Source organism: Camelus bactrianus, chromosome 10, assembly GCF_048773025.1.
Source record: "Camelus bactrianus isolate YW-2024 breed Bactrian camel chromosome 10, ASM4877302v1, whole genome shotgun sequence".
Taxonomy (NCBI): Eukaryota; Metazoa; Chordata; class Mammalia; order Artiodactyla; family Camelidae; genus Camelus; species Camelus bactrianus.
The window spans coordinates 1,470,823-1,485,877 of record NC_133548.1 but is presented as its reverse complement, the minus strand read 5'-3'; the positions used below and the strand labels follow the sequence as shown (position 1 = coordinate 1,485,877).

The 15,055-nt window shown below is 60.2% G+C and overlaps 1 protein-coding gene and 1 long non-coding RNA gene across 10 annotated transcripts in view; one reads left to right on the top strand and one right to left on the bottom strand.

Annotated features, from left to right (window-relative positions):
• LOC141578796 (uncharacterized) overlaps window positions 1–15,055 on the top strand; it is a 33,292-nt gene that overhangs the window by 12,945 nt on the left and 5,292 nt on the right. For 2 of the 7 annotated variants that reach the window (XR_012509467.1, XR_012509472.1), the window contains exons 1-4: window positions 2,313–3,000; window positions 9,221–9,357; window positions 11,616–11,826; window positions 11,959–14,800. This is a non-coding gene — a long non-coding RNA (uncharacterized LOC141578796). Of the gene's footprint in view, window positions 1–2,312; window positions 3,001–8,291; window positions 8,431–9,220; window positions 9,358–11,013; window positions 11,827–11,958; window positions 14,801–15,055 lie in introns of those variants that run through there. The other 5 variants (XR_012509473.1, XR_012509470.1, XR_012509469.1 and 2 more) reach the window with 5 other exon arrangements.
• Window positions 1,235–8,233, bottom strand: MRPL23 (mitochondrial ribosomal protein L23). Of its 3 annotated transcripts, none has more exons than XM_074371458.1 (5): window positions 8,085–8,233; window positions 5,995–6,117; window positions 4,996–5,078; window positions 4,366–4,439; window positions 1,235–1,453 (listed from the first exon to the last, which is right to left on the bottom strand). In XM_074371458.1, the coding sequence occupies exons 1-5, from the start codon at window positions 8,099–8,101 to the stop codon at window positions 1,286–1,288; spliced, it is 465 nt and encodes a 154-aa protein (XP_074227559.1). In that variant the 5' UTR covers window positions 8,102–8,233; the 3' UTR covers window positions 1,235–1,285. The 3 variants fall into 3 exon arrangements, with proteins under 3 accessions (XP_074227559.1, XP_074227558.1, XP_074227561.1); XM_074371457.1 differs by lacking the exon at window positions 8,085–8,233 and adding an exon at window positions 6,270–7,534; XM_074371460.1 differs by lacking the exons at window positions 1,235–1,453; window positions 8,085–8,233 and adding exons at window positions 1,469–2,130; window positions 6,270–7,555.

The window sequence follows — 15,055 nt, the reverse complement described above, 5'->3', positions numbered from 1 at the left end:
TGGCCCCCCTCCTCCCCAGCAGTGACCAGCAGACACCCTTGCTGTGGGGGCGCTGGGGGCCCAGGCAGGGCAGTGGAGGGCCAGTGGGCGGGGAGGGTCCGAAGGCCGAGGCCGGCAGAGGCACGGGGGCCGTCTGGGGGAGTCTGGGGGACGTGTGGCAGATGAACAGTGAGATCTCTCTCCTGGCCTTGAGTCGGGGTCCTCGGGGCCGCAGGCCCCATGAATTATTTCTCTAAGGAAAATACCACTGGCCCCACTCCCACCTCCTTCCCGAACCTCCCCGTCACTTAAATCAAGGCTGAGGGGCGGAGTTTGCCCGAACTGTCACCCTCCAGGGCAAGGGAGCTTCAAAGGCCCACAGGCCTGGTGTTGGGTCCCTCAGGTGGAGGGGGTGGCCCAGCCAGCTCCACACTCTGGGCCCCTCGTGAGGCCCCGGAGGCGGCCCTCAGTGCCAAGGCTCCAGAATGGCGTTCAGGGTCTGGGAGTCCCCAAGCTCCCTGCGGTGCTGCATCCCAACCCAGGGGCACCATGGCCTAGGCCCCCGAGCACACCGACCAGGCCCTCTTGGTGCTCCCGATCTCGGGCCCGAGCTCTCAGTATCAGGACCCCTCGCAGACACAGAGATGGGCTGGGCTGGGTCTACGCTGCGCCGGCTTCTGGAGGGCTGGGGGACCTTTAGTGCAGAGCCTGACTCAGAGACGACCCCTGGGGCCGCGGCCACTTCCACCCCCGCCACCAGACACCCTCCCTTCCGATGGCCCTCCCCCAGCGCTGATGCCCCCTGACCACCCTCTGTTTCCTATCTTCAAGACTTCAGACCAGCAGTCTTTCCAGATCTGGTCTGTTTCCTGCCTCCTGCTCCACAGCCTCCCCCTGGATTAGTCTCCTGAATGCCATTTCCTTTGGATCCCTCCCCCTCCAGACCACCAACTGTGCCAAAGTGGACCCTCAGCCTGGATGGGCTCCCAGGGCCCCTGTTCTCAGTGTCACCCTAACCCCCTCAACTTGCCGCCCCAACTCAAGCCTTTAAGCGGAACTGCTCAGGGTCACCTCCTGGGGGCCTTGCACAGGCCTGTCTCCCTGCCCCACTACAAGGGGGCTCCGGCCTGCCCGCCTTGCAGGCCCATCAGCCCCCACGGTCCACTCGGGCCCCTGCACGGTGCACAGTGGCTTCAGTAGAGGCAGCCGTCGTGGGCGGCGGGGCACGAGGGCAAGCACGCACAGCCGGGGCCAGTTCTGCATAAGCGGCATTTTTATTCGAACTGTCACATGTCACGGTTGCCCGTCACAGGCCGAACCAGTTGGGGACGCCCCCGCGCCGGGGGTCGGGGATCTGCCTCTGCCGCTGGTCCTCCAGGAGCTGGTCCCTGATGTCATCATGGTCCCCAGAACTGCCCTCAGGACTCTTCTTCTCAGGAAACAGATCTGGGAACGTGAAGGTCTGTCCATGAGCCTGGGGAGGAAGGATGAAGGCTCAGCCCAGAGGGTGGCCTGGGGCTCCCGTGGGTACAACCACGGGCCGCCACGTGGAGCCACACTTCCCAAGAGGAGCAAGGACAGACAGGATCCTCCTGCCCCTCGCTTGCAGGGAGGGCGCCCGGCCAGCAGCCCCGGTGCAGTGGGAACCCTAGCGGCGGTGACGGTGCCCCCCCTCACCGGGGTCAGCACTTCACACGGGGCGGCGGGGAGCAGCCCGGCCGGACTGGGGCAGGCGCGAGGAAACATGGCACAAATGACGTCTGGTGCCTCGCTGGAACCCTCTCCACCCAAAATAACGGCCTCTGCCTACATTAAAGACCACCCCTCCTCCTGGCTCAGAGCTCGGCAAATGAAACTCACGTAACACACAGAGAAATGTACATGCGTAGCAGTCTATGAATCAAGACCAGCTTTGCTTACATCTTTCGCTCAAAGCTCAGAATGCGAGCGTCGGCCAAGCGCCAGCGCCGGCCTCGTGCGTGGCCGGGGTCCCCGCCAGGCCCACGCTCCTCCCCGGGGCCCCGAACGCGAGGTGAAGTCCCACCTCCACGTGTGACACATCATATCCCGATCAGTCCCAGAGATGGGGGGCTGGGGTGGGGGACACGGCCCCTGTGCTCAGACGGGCGGGGCAGAGGACAGCACCCCGACCTGGAAAGTTTTAATAAGCAAAGTCAGTGAAGGGCGCTTGGTTCTCAGAGACCCTTGTTTTGTAAAGAAGTTTGGATTTGGGCAGGCAGCCAAGTATGACCTGAAGCAGCCCACATACTCCGCCCTGAGTGGAAGGCTTATAAATCCGGGTCACGTGGCGCGGCGCGCAGGCCCCGCGTGATGAAAGGCAGCGGCTGTGTGCTCGGTAGCCGGCCTGCGGGAGGACTTGCTCGCACGCTTCAGAACTTTTTTTCCTCCTTTTTCAAAATACCAAAGGGCAATAGTTTACATGCAGGGCTGACTGCCCAGAATGGGGGGTTTATGTTTTATGTACTGAGGTGATTCTGCTAGTCTTCTGAGGTGGGGGAGACCCAAAGCGACACTCTCAGATACAAATACAAAGATGGCAATCCACAAAAACGGAGGACGCTGGCGAAACCCCTCGCTTCTTACGGAGGCGAGGGCCACGTGCAGGTGCGGGCGGGGGCCTCCGGGGCTCCCTCTCTGGAGACCGGCACCTCTTGCTTTTGAAAACAAAACCCTCATCCTCCCGAAGCTGATCAGAAGAGGAAAAGGACAGGAAGGGAGGACAGTGTCACGATGGAAAGTGGAGAGTCCAGCCAAAGGGGCAGTGGGCCTGGGTCACCAGCAGGCTCCGTGCAGCCTGCAACCCGAGGATCTCGGCAGTGTGGGTGACTGAGGCTGGCGAGACTGGGCGGCGGGAACCGGGGACCCCCACCGCGTGCGCTGCCTACCACAGACAACTTGGGGAATTTAACTGTCTTTCCCATCGACCCTCCGAGGGCTTTGCAATCACCTCTGTGATCAGAAGTCCGGAACGGAACGGGGCCCCGAGGGGCACACAGAGAGGTGTGTTGAGATGGGGCACAGAGAAGGACCCCTTCGGGGGACGAGGGCCTAACCTCCCGGCTGGTTTCCAGGCAAAAGTCTGCTGCAGCCAGGAGGGAAGTGGTGTGGGGGGGGGGTCCGTTACAAATTTAATTTCGGGAGGGAAGCATGCCCGGCAGGGACGCTGTGTGCCCCAGTTGTGCCGCCTCGATTTCACAGGGGGGGGCAGCCGAGTGGCAGCTGCAGACACTAGATCCCAGGCCCAAAGCTCGGCTTCCAGGGCGGGGTGGGGCCCGGGAAACGCCAGGGCTCGGATGACTCAAAAGCCACCGGTAACTATAGCTCCTGCCGAAGGGCCGGTGGCGAATGCCACGACAAAGACAGATGGCCTGCCGGCACAAGGGACACAGGCGTCTTTATAAGGCTAACGGCCGTGCTCTCGGCCTGGATTGGCCGACTCTACGTGCAGCAAATATTAGGCCAAATAATTGGGGAGGGGGGGCCCAGTTGAGAACAACTGTGACTGTTTTCCAGAAAAACTGTCATGTGAACTTGGGCTCCCAGCAAACTGCCTCCCCAGCCCCAGCGCCAACCGGCCGTGCCGGCCGGTTCGCAATAGCGCTACTGCCATCTAGCGGCCGGCCGGCTCAGGCTCGGGCTGTTTACCCGGAACTAGAGCAAATCCTCCCCACCCCCAACCCGGCTAGACTCCTGGCAACGCCTGAGGCCCAAGGTCACCTGCCCCATCAGCGGAAGCCCGCCTGGAGCCCACAGGGCCTCGGTGCTGGGACCAGGCTGTCGACTCTGGGTCAAGAGCACACCAGAGAGAGCGTGTTAGGGGTCGCCTGGGACTGGAGAGGAGGAGCCCGGAAAAGGGGCTTTGAAACCGGGTCTTACTCTAGACAGCTCTGAGTTTGGTCAGCAAAGGCTCAGGCCAGGTGCCGACCGCCAGGCAGGGCACACGGTTAAGAGGACCTGCTGGCTGTGCTGTGCCCCGTACTCCTGTCCGGGGGGGGAGGTCTGCCAGGGCCCAGGACACCCTCGCCGGTCCGGGCTGAGACCAAGGCCCCTGCGGCAACTTCCGCCCCCACGGCATCGAGGCGCTGACCGCCTCTGCTTTCTGTCCCAACTCCACACCCAGGGCCCAGCGGGCCTGCCTTCGCCCACGGCATGTTCAGGGCGGCTCACAGCACAGCATGGCTGGTCCCGGAGGAGCTCCCCAGGGCCTGCCCCCACAAGGGGTTCTGTGCTCCGAGCCCCAGCTCCCCAGGGGCTCCACATGGACTGGAACGAAGTGGCAGCCCAGGGCCCCGGGGCCCTGTCCCCGCCCCCAGGCTGCAGTCGGGGTGAGCCTCGCCCAGGACTTGGGCCTCCGCAGCCACTCACCAGCTGCACGTAGGCCACCTTGTAGTCTGGTTTCTTCACCCTGATGTTTCTGTGATCCCTCTTCCTGTTGGAACCTGTTGGAAAGTGGGGAGAAAAAATGTCCCCCTCAGCACAGTTTTCAGTCCCACTAATCCAGGGACCCACTTTCTACAAAGAGGCAAACAGGAACCTATGGTCCACAGCAGGCAGCCTGGCATGCCTGGACCAACAGGCTGGCTCACACGGACAGGCCTCAGCCTCCACTCTAGAAACCCAAATGTGTCTAAAATAACTCAAGAAACTAATTTCTCCTTTGTCAGCACAGAGGCTCTTGCAGGCTGACCTCAGCTCAGAATGAAGGTTGTCATATTTACAACTGAGCAACTGTGGGGCGGGGGACGGGGTCAACAGGAAGGAACAAGAAAGGGCTGGGGCGGTGGGGGGGGGCGGTGATAAAAAGAGGGCTTTGCTGAACTGACCTCGGGGGCAGAGGGGGAGGTGGGCGGGGGGGGTCAAGTAGGGGGCCAGCCCACCCAGGTTCCAGGCCCGTGCCTCAGTTTCTTCAGATGCCAGGGAGGCTGTAAGGGGGCTGCAGGCCAGTGGCATGGACAGCCTGGCCCACGGGGGAGAGCCCCCACCACGCGGGCTCACCGTGCTGTATCCTGGTCCGCACGGCTGCCACCGGCACGTTGTAAATGCGCTCGAGATAGTTCCTGAGGTCCACTCTGGTCATCCTGGGATAAAAGAGAAAGAAGGGAAGTCTGAACTGGGCCAAGGGAAAAAGCAGCCTGGCCGACAGGGTGAGTTGCTGACTGCAGGCCACAGGTGGGGGCCAGCTGGGGACCCAGCCTCATCCCTTGCACCTGGGAGAAGCCGGGGCTCACCCCAGAGGTGCAGCCACTGGTCCCCACCTGGCACCCTCCCACCCCCAACGTGGCAGTCTGCGGTGACAGTGGGGTGGGGGACCAGCCCCCGGGGGCACAGTCACTCCCACTCACCCTCCCGCTGGCCACGCTCACTGGGGGCCAAGCTGCCAGGAGTAGGTCCCTGAGAGAAGGGACAGTCTCGAGTGCCCCCTGGCTGCCAGGAGCCAGGCCACAGTGCCAGGCAGGCCCCATCTGCAGCTGCCACCAGCCACCCCGTCCTAACAGGCACATCCCAGAAATGAGGGCACAGTGGGCTAGGTCCCCTCCCCTCTTCAGCCTCTCCTGCCCTTGCCTCTGAAGGCTGAGAACATGGCCCCTCAGCTCACACAGGAGCTCGCGCCAACCCCGGGGCACTAGGCCTAGATGGTCACATACTAAGGCTTCAGCATGGAGGACAAGGAGGCTGTGTCCCTTCAGTAACTGGGGCCTTGGTGAAGGAAATGCTGAGGACGAAGGCTTTGGAAGCCTGGCGAGCAGGTGCAGGGGCCACAGGCCAGTCCCCTGGAAAGGGCAACAGGCTCGATGCGAGAAAAGAAGTGGAGTCCCAAGCTCTGGGCCCAGCTTCCGGGTGTGGGAAGCCTGGCCCGAGGCTCTGCAAACACCAGGCCTCAGACCGACCTCGCAAGGCTGCCTTTTCACAGGGAGCTTGTGACCGGGGTCGGGGGCACCTCCAGGACCCCTGGTGCTCCCCAACCTGCACCCCTCGGAGGGGAAGGGGGCTTACTCCATGGGGATCCGGAACTGCACAGTATCCTCGGGCTGGGCTGTGCCAGGCCGCACCAGCCGAATGAAGAAGTTGGTGCGAAAGACGCGGAGCTGGGGGTTGCCCAGCTGGTACAGGGGGTACCTGGGAGGGGAAAGGGGTCGTGTCAAAAACTCGGAACACAAGGCTCCCAAGGACGCCCCGGCAGGGTCCATAGATCACCTTGCCAGCAAGTTCGGAAGTAAACGGAGCAGCTCCCCGCGCCCCTACCCCACCTCTGTGACCCCTTGGATCACCTGATGTGGGCAGCCGGTTCCCCAGTCCCCGGGGCGGTGTGGGCTGTTGACCCCCAAGGCCGGCCTTTGGAAAGGGCCAGTGAATGATTCATAAAGAGGCCAGCGAAGAGCATGCCCACCCCGCCCCCGTAAACAGTCTCTGAGACACGTGTTTGTTCAAAGTGCCCTTCTGACACGCACGCAGCCCCGGCATGGCTGTGGCCCCCGGGACCGGGCCCCACAAGGGGCTGGCCTTGCCCACCAGCTCCCTGCTGCTCAGGTGAGGTGCAATCGGTCAGAACCAGCTTGCTCTGAACTGGCTCAGCCCCCGAGGCGGGGACAGGGACAGGGTCACCTCCACATCTCTGGTGCTGGGAGCAACAGCTCCTTGACAAGAGTGAAGATCAAAAGATAGAAGGGGGTTGGCGGAGGCAGTGTGTGCAGTTCCCCAGCTACATGCAAGCTGACCGCCCACCTCCCCAGGCCCCCAAGCCCCCTAAAGTGAGCAGAGACATCTAGAAGGTGTGGGGGCCACCACCTACGGCTCCAACCAACTTGCCACTGCTAACTGGACCCGAGCCCAGGGCTGAACGTGGTGAGCCAGGAGGCCATACTGCCAATTGAACCCAACTGGGCCCCAGGGCTGGGGCGAGAAGGTGGTCTGCAGAGTCTACAAGGGGCAAGGGGTCCACTGGGGTCCCAGGGGACGAGGCTTGGTGCAGGATGGGCACACGGGCAGAGGATGGCATGAAGGGTCCCACTCCTACCCTCTCCCCTGATGACTCATCCTTCAAGAGCTGAGCCTATTCCTTTCTAGCACATGGTCCACAGACCCGGCTCATGGTAAATTTCTTTCCATCCCCTTCAGAAAAGTCAGCATCTTCCATTATGATGCACCTTTTCAGTTAAAACTGTCAATACAGCTCTCAAAGTTCAAGTTTCACACAAACACATCCCGGTTTAGCTGCAGGTCAATTAACGAGCCTAAGCGCTGCACGTGGCCCTGAATTTGGGGAGCCCCAGCACCACGGAAGGGGCTTAGTGAAGCCAAACCCCATGCTGCTCACGACCTCACAAGTCTGGGGAAGTGGGGGTCGCGGCATTGGTCCTGGGTGGGGCACCCCGAAGGAGGACAGGGCTCGGGCAGGGCACCTGCGGCACAACCAGTGCTAAGCTGAGTGCCTGGGGAACGTCTGCGAGGTCTATGGGCGGCCGAGTCAGCGCGTGCCCACTGGCCCCGCAGAACTTCGCTGCAGGCCGGGGACCGGTGAGAGGATGGAAGGGAGGTTCTGGAAGCGCAGGGCTGCCCTCCAGGACCCTGCTTTGTTCTACCCTCATGGGAGTTCAGATCCGCACGTCCCCTCTGGTGACCAGCGGCGGGCACTGCAAGGGGGTCCCCTCGGTAACGGTGGGAACAGGGGTGCGCTCAGCTGGAGTCGGGCAGAGGCCCGAGACCCAGGGGGGACCCTGCTCCCCGACGCTGAGCACAAGGCGCGGCGCGGGCCTTCCAGCTCCGGAACCGCCCTCGCGGCCGCCCGCCCCGCCCCCCAGGGCGCCGGGACTCCCCGCGTTCCGCGCGGGGCCCAAGCGCCGCAGCCCCGCCCACCCCCTGGACGGGCCCGCGCTCGTGCTCGCCGCGGGCGCGCGCTTCCCGCTCAGACGGGCGCGACGGGCCGGCCCTCACGGGAGAGCGGAGCGGGGCGCGGGCCCCCCGGCGACGCCCGGCCCCGGCCGCCCGGGCCTCCGGGGGGCGTGCAGGGACCCCGGCCCGGCCCTCGCCGCCAAGTCCCGGGCGCGGCCACGCCCCCGACCCCGCGCCCCGGGACCCCCACTCACAGCACGTTCCGCGCCATCGCCGGCTTCCGGGGCCGCGGCCGGAAGGAGGGGCGCGCACGGCCCGGGCCCGCCCTCGCCGCAGCGCCCCCTGGCGCCCGGGAAGACGCGCGCCGCCCGCGCACCTGGGCCGCACCTGGGCCGCACCTGGGCCGCGCCGGAGCCCTCCGCCCGCGCGCCCAGCGCCCACCGCCTGCCCCGCTCGTGCCGCAGCGCAGCCGCAGTTCCCACCCGCAGTCCCACACGCCCTCTCCGCCCCGGGGCCCAGCACACCGGCGGTCCGCACCGCGTCAACCCCACGGCCGTTCCCCTGCCCACGAGCCTGCCACCCTGGCCCCTGCTGCCCAAGGTGGGGGGCTGGGGGAGTGGGGAAGGGGTGCGTGCATCTGAGGCCTCCCCCCTTTCCTGGGCCGCGGTGGTGTCCTCCCTTCCTAGTCTGGAACCCCACTGTCCCCTCCCCAGCCTTTCTGGCCAGCCCAGTTGGGGCCCCTGCTCTGGGCCACTCTTGCATCCCTGCGACCCCTCCCAGGCGCCCCCAGCCACCCTCCGCGGTGAGCCCACTGGCCTCTCCTGGCCTGATGCTGGCCCACTCCACTTCCAGCCTCCCACACAGCCCTCAGCGGGGACCCTCCTCCATAGGGCTGAATCCGGGCCCACCTTCCCCCAGACTCAGGCACAGAGCAGGCAGCAGGCAGAGCTGCGGGGAGGAGGGGCTGCTCCGTCTCCTGGCCCCCTGGCCCAACTCCCCACGAAACCCTCCATCCCTTTCTCTGCCTCTTCCACCAGACTGTCTGTTCTGCTGTGCACCCACAGCACCTCAACTGCCTTTCTGAGCCGGGAGGTCACGAGGGGGAGCGTTGCAGGATGCAGGGAGAGTGGGGCCCCCGGGAAGCAGGGGGAGGCCGGGGAGCAGGCCCCCAGGGTGCGGATGGGACCCCAGGGAGGGCAGCAAGAAGGCCGAGAACAGAAGGAGCTTTGCCAGTCAGGCTGGGGAGATGAGGCTTCTTTCAGAGAGCAGTGGGTGCCCCCGAAGGGCTCCAAGGGAGGGACAGGAGAGCTTGGCGGTGCCTTCAGGCCACAGCTGAGGACAGGAGACACTCATTCACACCCTAACTCATTCTGCTGGTGTGTCCTTTTAGGGGCTGAGGACACAGCCGCGCGCCAAGAACCACACCAGCAGATTCCTGCGTGGAACACACACTCCCTGAGTGAGACAGACAGACAGACAGACAGTACTCAAATCACAGAGTGAGACACACTGGATTCCCTTGGAAACGTATGTGGGGAAGAGTAACAGACGTGGGACGGGGCTGTGATTTTAAATGAGGCTGTCAGAGGAGCCTTACTGAGAAGACAGCATTTTGAGTGTACTGGGATAGTATGTGCAAAGGCCCTATGGTAGAACACATAAGCCCTTGGCCCTCAGGGACCCCGTCGCCACCCCCTCTTCACGGAAGGGCTACCCCGAGGACAGGAGTGGTGGATGGGCCCTGGGATTGGGCCCGCAGGAGCAGGGTGCTGGGCAGGGTAGTACCCACCGACCAGCCAGAGGTGACCCTGGGAAGCAAGGGATGCAGTTTGGAAAGGAAAGAGGGAGGGGATTGGGGTGACTTTTTTGATAACTGCAGCTAATTCTGAGCTGCTCTGTAAAAGCACAGTGACTCCCTCCCTGCTGTCACTGGGTGGCCCGGGCTGTAGAGGCTCACGTCACCACAAAGACCCTTCTAGAAAGGGTCAGGGCATTTCCTGGCCCGTATGAGGGTTCTGATCATCAGATTCCAGAGTGTGGGAGTGGTTTCCACACCGAGCCGTTCTCCCACCCAGCTGGGTGTCCTACAGTTCAGCTCAGTCCTGACCCCACAGGGGATCGACTCAGGCCCATGAGACTGTTCCCACACCCTCCCCTCCCATGACTTCAGACCCCAGTCACAAGGCTAGGTCGTCACCTGTGCTTCTGACCGCGTAGCTATAAATCAGGGGTCCCCACGGTTGCCTCCTCAGGCTTGATTCATTTGCTAGAGTGGCTCAGAGAACTCAGAGAAATGTTTCACTTATTTGTTATAAAAAGTTTATCAGGAAGAGACTAAGGAACAGTCAGATGGAAGAAACGTGTAGGGTAGGGTCTGGGGAAGGGGCGTGGGACCCCCAGCCAGGCTGGCACCCCCCCCCACACACACACACCTCTGCCTAGAACCTACCTGGCCTGCGGAGGGGAGGGTGTCCTACCCTTGCGCCCCCCTCCACCTCTCTTCCTGACTCCACTGGCCTGGCTGCCCCCACCAGCTCCTCAGTCGAAGCTGCCCCTTCATACGGTGGGCGCCCTGGGTTTCTGGGAGTCCTGCCCAGGAGTCCCCTGTGCCCCTAAATTTTGCTGGTGGCAATCATGCTTAAGTGCCTCCTGTGTGGGTGGGATGGTTCCTTCTGATTCGGAGGTGACCCTGCATATGGTTGGTGGTCAGACTGATCACTGGCACAGGCAAGACGGCCCAGGCTCGCCCCTCCCCAGCTCGCCGACCAGGTCCCCGTCCAGCTTTGAGTCTCGAAGCAGGCCAAACCCCCTGGCCCCCGAGCCAAAGGCACCTGCCGGTACACTGGGGGCAAAGGGGCCAGACACACTGAAGGGCTGTGTCCACAAAGAAATTAATCAGTAGTCCACCCAGGAAAGAAATGGGCAGCTTGATCCGGGCCGACCTGGGGTTTGTAACCGGGAGGCAGTCTTCCTGAGATCTCTGAGGGCTGTTCCAAAGAGTTAATCTGTGAATTATGCATCAGTGAGTACGTGATTCTGCTGAAGGGATACGTGTGGCCTTGCACGCGTCTTGGTAGGAGATGTTTTCAATGGTTTTCGTGTTTTCCTAAGAATAGGAAGGTGCAGGAAACTGGGTCCATAAAATTTTCTCCTAAAAACCCATCTGAGGGCTTGTTCCGCCAGTTTTCCTGGAGCGGCTTGTCCTGATCTCGGTCCCGAGCCCCGTTCCCCGTGCTCTGCGGGTCAGCGACAGCGCTGAGGATGACTTCGTCCTTGCAAAACTGGGTGGTGGGCAACATTCTTTATTTTACATCCCCTTCCCTTTCCGTCTTAATTTTGACCAAAGCCTGGGAGGCATCTCGCGACCGGTTTGTCCCAAGGCGCAAGAATGCACACTCCCAAGTCAGGCGAGGATCCCCAGGATAGGCCACTCAGTGTGCCGCTCCCCCAGACTGTGGCCCGTTAACCAGAACCACGGGCCCCCGGGCTCCCGTCTCACTAGCCATCGTGGTCCAGCCACCGGCACCCTCCTGTTGCGTCTTCTCACATTCAGGGTCACACCATTCCAACCACTCATCTTATAGAACTGTATGTTTGATCAACGGTTTTAAGGCACCTAATCAGCGTTAATTTTCTTTGAGACTCCGTCACACAGTTGGCACTGCAAGAAACAATAATATTGTAAAATCCACAGAATATAAGCAGTCCGGCCAGTAACGTTCAGAAGGTCAGGGGTGAGTGCTGAAGCCAAGAGCTGCCATTAGGCGAGGCCCGTATCTCCGCAGGTCATCTGGCCGGGCTGTCGTGTTCCGGGCTCTATCTTTAAGGGAAATGGTGTATCGCCGTTACTCGTAAAGTTCTCGAAAGATGTCTGCACGTCCAAGGGCAGCGGTGGGTCATCGCGACCTCTCACAGGACCGAGAAAGGAATGTTATCTTCCAAAGAGTTACATGGCTGACGTCAAGGGAAGAAAAATAGATTTTTATGGTTGAGCAGGTATTCCTTTCGTGGGGGAGGTCTGGTTAATGCATAATGCAGATATACAGTGCATGCCGCAGGGGAGGAGCGAGGCCAAAGGGCAGGGAAAAAATGTCATGTTTTTTAAAATTTGAAGTTTTTTTCCATCAGGTGTTTCCATCCATGTCCAGGCCAAGCACCGTGAGATCTGGCCACCCTCGTGGCCCGGCTGGAGGAGGCCCCCAGAGCCCCAGCGGGTCCCTCCCCAGGGGCTCCGGGCACCTTCGTGGGATCTATATGTCCGGCTTCCTGGAGCGTAGCGGTCACCTCTAGCCAGGGTCTGGTACACAGTAACAAAGGGTCCTCAGTGCCGGGGGAAGCCTTGCAAACGGAGGGAGGTGGGGGTTTGGAGACATGGTGTCTCATGGATTTGCATTTATACTTACTTGGTGACACGACTTCTTGGTTCATTTATTGCTCATTTGTACTTCTGATTCTGTGACTTGTCTGTTTATATCTTTTGCTCAACTTCTTTTCCTATGAGGGTGTGTTATGGGCTGAGCTGTGTCCCCCCAAATTCAGATACTGAAGTCCTGAACCCCATCCCCTCCGAATGTGGCTGTATCTGCAGCTGGGCCTTTAAAAAGGAGATTAAGGTAAAATGAGGTCTCTAGGCTGGGTCTTAATGCAATCTGATTGGTGTCCTTGTAAGAAGAGGTGATCAGGACACAGACACGCAGAGGGACGACCACGTGAGGATGCAGGAGAAGACGGCCGTCTCCAGGCTGAGGACAGAGGCCCCAGGAGGGGCCAGCCCTGCCCACGCCTGGACCTCAGACTCCTGCCTCCAGGACGGGGGACAGTCAATGTCTGTGGTTTCAGCCGTGGGCCTTGGTTTTGGTCACCAGCAGACTAATTAGGGTGTCCCTGTTTTTCCTGTGGATTTCCACGTGCACTTGATGTGTTAATTATGTTGCCCCCTCGTCTGCCATTTCTGACTCAAAGTGTTTTCCTGGTTTTGCTATTTGCCTTTTAATTTTTAAAAACAGCCCTCCACTGACGTGGAGCTGGCATGCAGCGCACAAGGCGGGAAGTCCCGGCCTCTGTGAGACCCACGGAGCCGTCCCCAGCCAGCAGGATAGTGAGCACGCCCGTCCCCCCGAAAAGTGTCCTGTGGCCACTGAGGTCCCTTCCCTGGCCCCCCCCCCCGTGCCTTCCGCCCCTCCCCCCCACCCTGAATTCTCAGGCAGCCAGTGACCTGGTCAGTTTGCATCTTCCAGAGTTGTCTGTGAGTGGAAGACTGCACAGAGTGTGCACTCTTTTTTTCAATCTGGCCTCTTTCTCTCAGAGCAGCTACTCTGAGACGCGCCCGTGCCTCGGTGGAGCGCTCCTCCTCACGGCCGCGGCGTGGATACGCGAGAGCTGGCCTGTCCATCCATCTGCTGGTGGACATTTGGGATGTTTCCAGGTTTTGCCAGTTAAAAAGAAAGCTGCTCTGTGCATTCATGTGAAAGTCTTTGTAAGGCCAAACGTGTCCTTCGCTCGTGGACTTGCCGGGTCTTGTGGGAGGGGCACACACTCAGGTTCTCAAGAAAAAAGATGCCGCCAGGCGGTCTCGCTTTACGTCTGCCCCAGAGATGCTAGGGCTCCTCCGCATTCAAGCCGTCTGGGACGGTCAGGCTTTTTCACTCTGGCTGCCCTTTGAGAGTGGGGCCCGCAGTGCCATTTCCCTGGGGCTGGCGGGTCCTGCACCTTCCGCCTGCTCGTCTGCCATCCGGGTTAGTCACGTGCCTGTCCCGCCCTGTTGCCCATTTTCAAAACTTGGGGTGCCGGTGTTCTTGTTATTGAGCCTGAGGGTTCTCTAGGTAGTCTGGGTCAGCCTTGGATGAAGTCTGTGCCCTGCCAAGATTTTTCCTCCCAGTGGCTTATCTTTCCACTCTCTTGATGATGCCTTTTGAAGAGCAAATTAAAAAAAAAAAATTTGATGGATTTCAACCGACTGGCTTGTTTTTTCCAGGGCCTGTGGCTCCAGCACTGAGTGCCGGGGAGCTCTGCCTCGCCCGCGCTCCCCGGGGTCCCTCTGTGTTTGTATGGCTCTCCTTTTACATTTAGGTCTGTGATCCACTTTGAGTTGATTTGTGGGTATAGTTTGAAATATAAATCCAGGTTCCCCTCCTCCCGCTCCTCCCTTCTCTGTTTTCCCCCTTTCCAGGCATGTGGATATCCAGTTTGTTCCAGCGTGATTTATGAAACGCTATCACTTGTGCCCCAGATTGCCTCTGGATGGTCCTGTGACCACGAGGAAGGCAGTTTCCTTCGCTCTCCAGTCCCTGTGGCTTTTCCTCGCCTCACCGCACTAGAAGCCCCCAGACAGTGCTGGGTGGGAGTGGTGAGAGCAGACACCCTTGCCTTGTTCCCGCTTTAACTGAGGAAACACTCAGTCTTGGGTGCCCTTCGTTGGTCTGAGGAAGTCCCCCTCCAGCCCTGTTGCTGAGAGCTGTGTATAAACTGTTTAGTCAGGACTGAGTGTTGAATTTTGTGAAACGGTTATTTTCCTGCATCTACTGAGGTGGTCATATGGGTTTTCTTTTTCAGTTTGTCAATACGGTGAATTACTCTGATTGATTTTCCAGTGTTGTGACCAACCCCGTGCTTCTGGGATCAAGCACACTTGGTCATGGTGTGTTACCCATGTTGTACGTTGCTGAATTCTGTTTGCAAACTTTCCTTCAGAATTTTTGCGTCTATGGTGATGAGGAATAGTGGTCTGTGGTTTTCTTTGGTTTTTGCATCAAGGTAGTGCTGACCTCCTAGAAAGAGGTTTTTGTGTGTGTGTGTGTGTGTGTGTGTGTGTGTGTGTGTGTGTGTGTGTGTGGAGTTTGTATACAGTTGCTAGTCTTTCTTTAACTCTTGGGTCAAATCCACCAGTGAAACCATCTTGGGCCTGAAGGTTTCTTGTTGGGAAGGCTTTAAAGAACACTTTCAACTCCTTGGTAGACACAGGGTTACTCAGGTGAGCTGTTTCCTTTTGAGAGAGCTTTGGCACTTTGTGTTCCTTGAGAAACTCATCCGTTTCAGCTAGCCTGTCAAAATGGTTGTCATAAAGTCATCACACTCCGTGTTGCTCTCTTGCTTGCTCTAGAACCTGCAGTGTGTCACCTTCCTCATTCCCGATAGTGCTGGTTTTAGTTTCCTCTTTCCTGCTCAGGTTGGTTAGTGATTTATCCATTTTTACTGCTATTCTCAAAGAAACAAGTTTTGGGTTGAT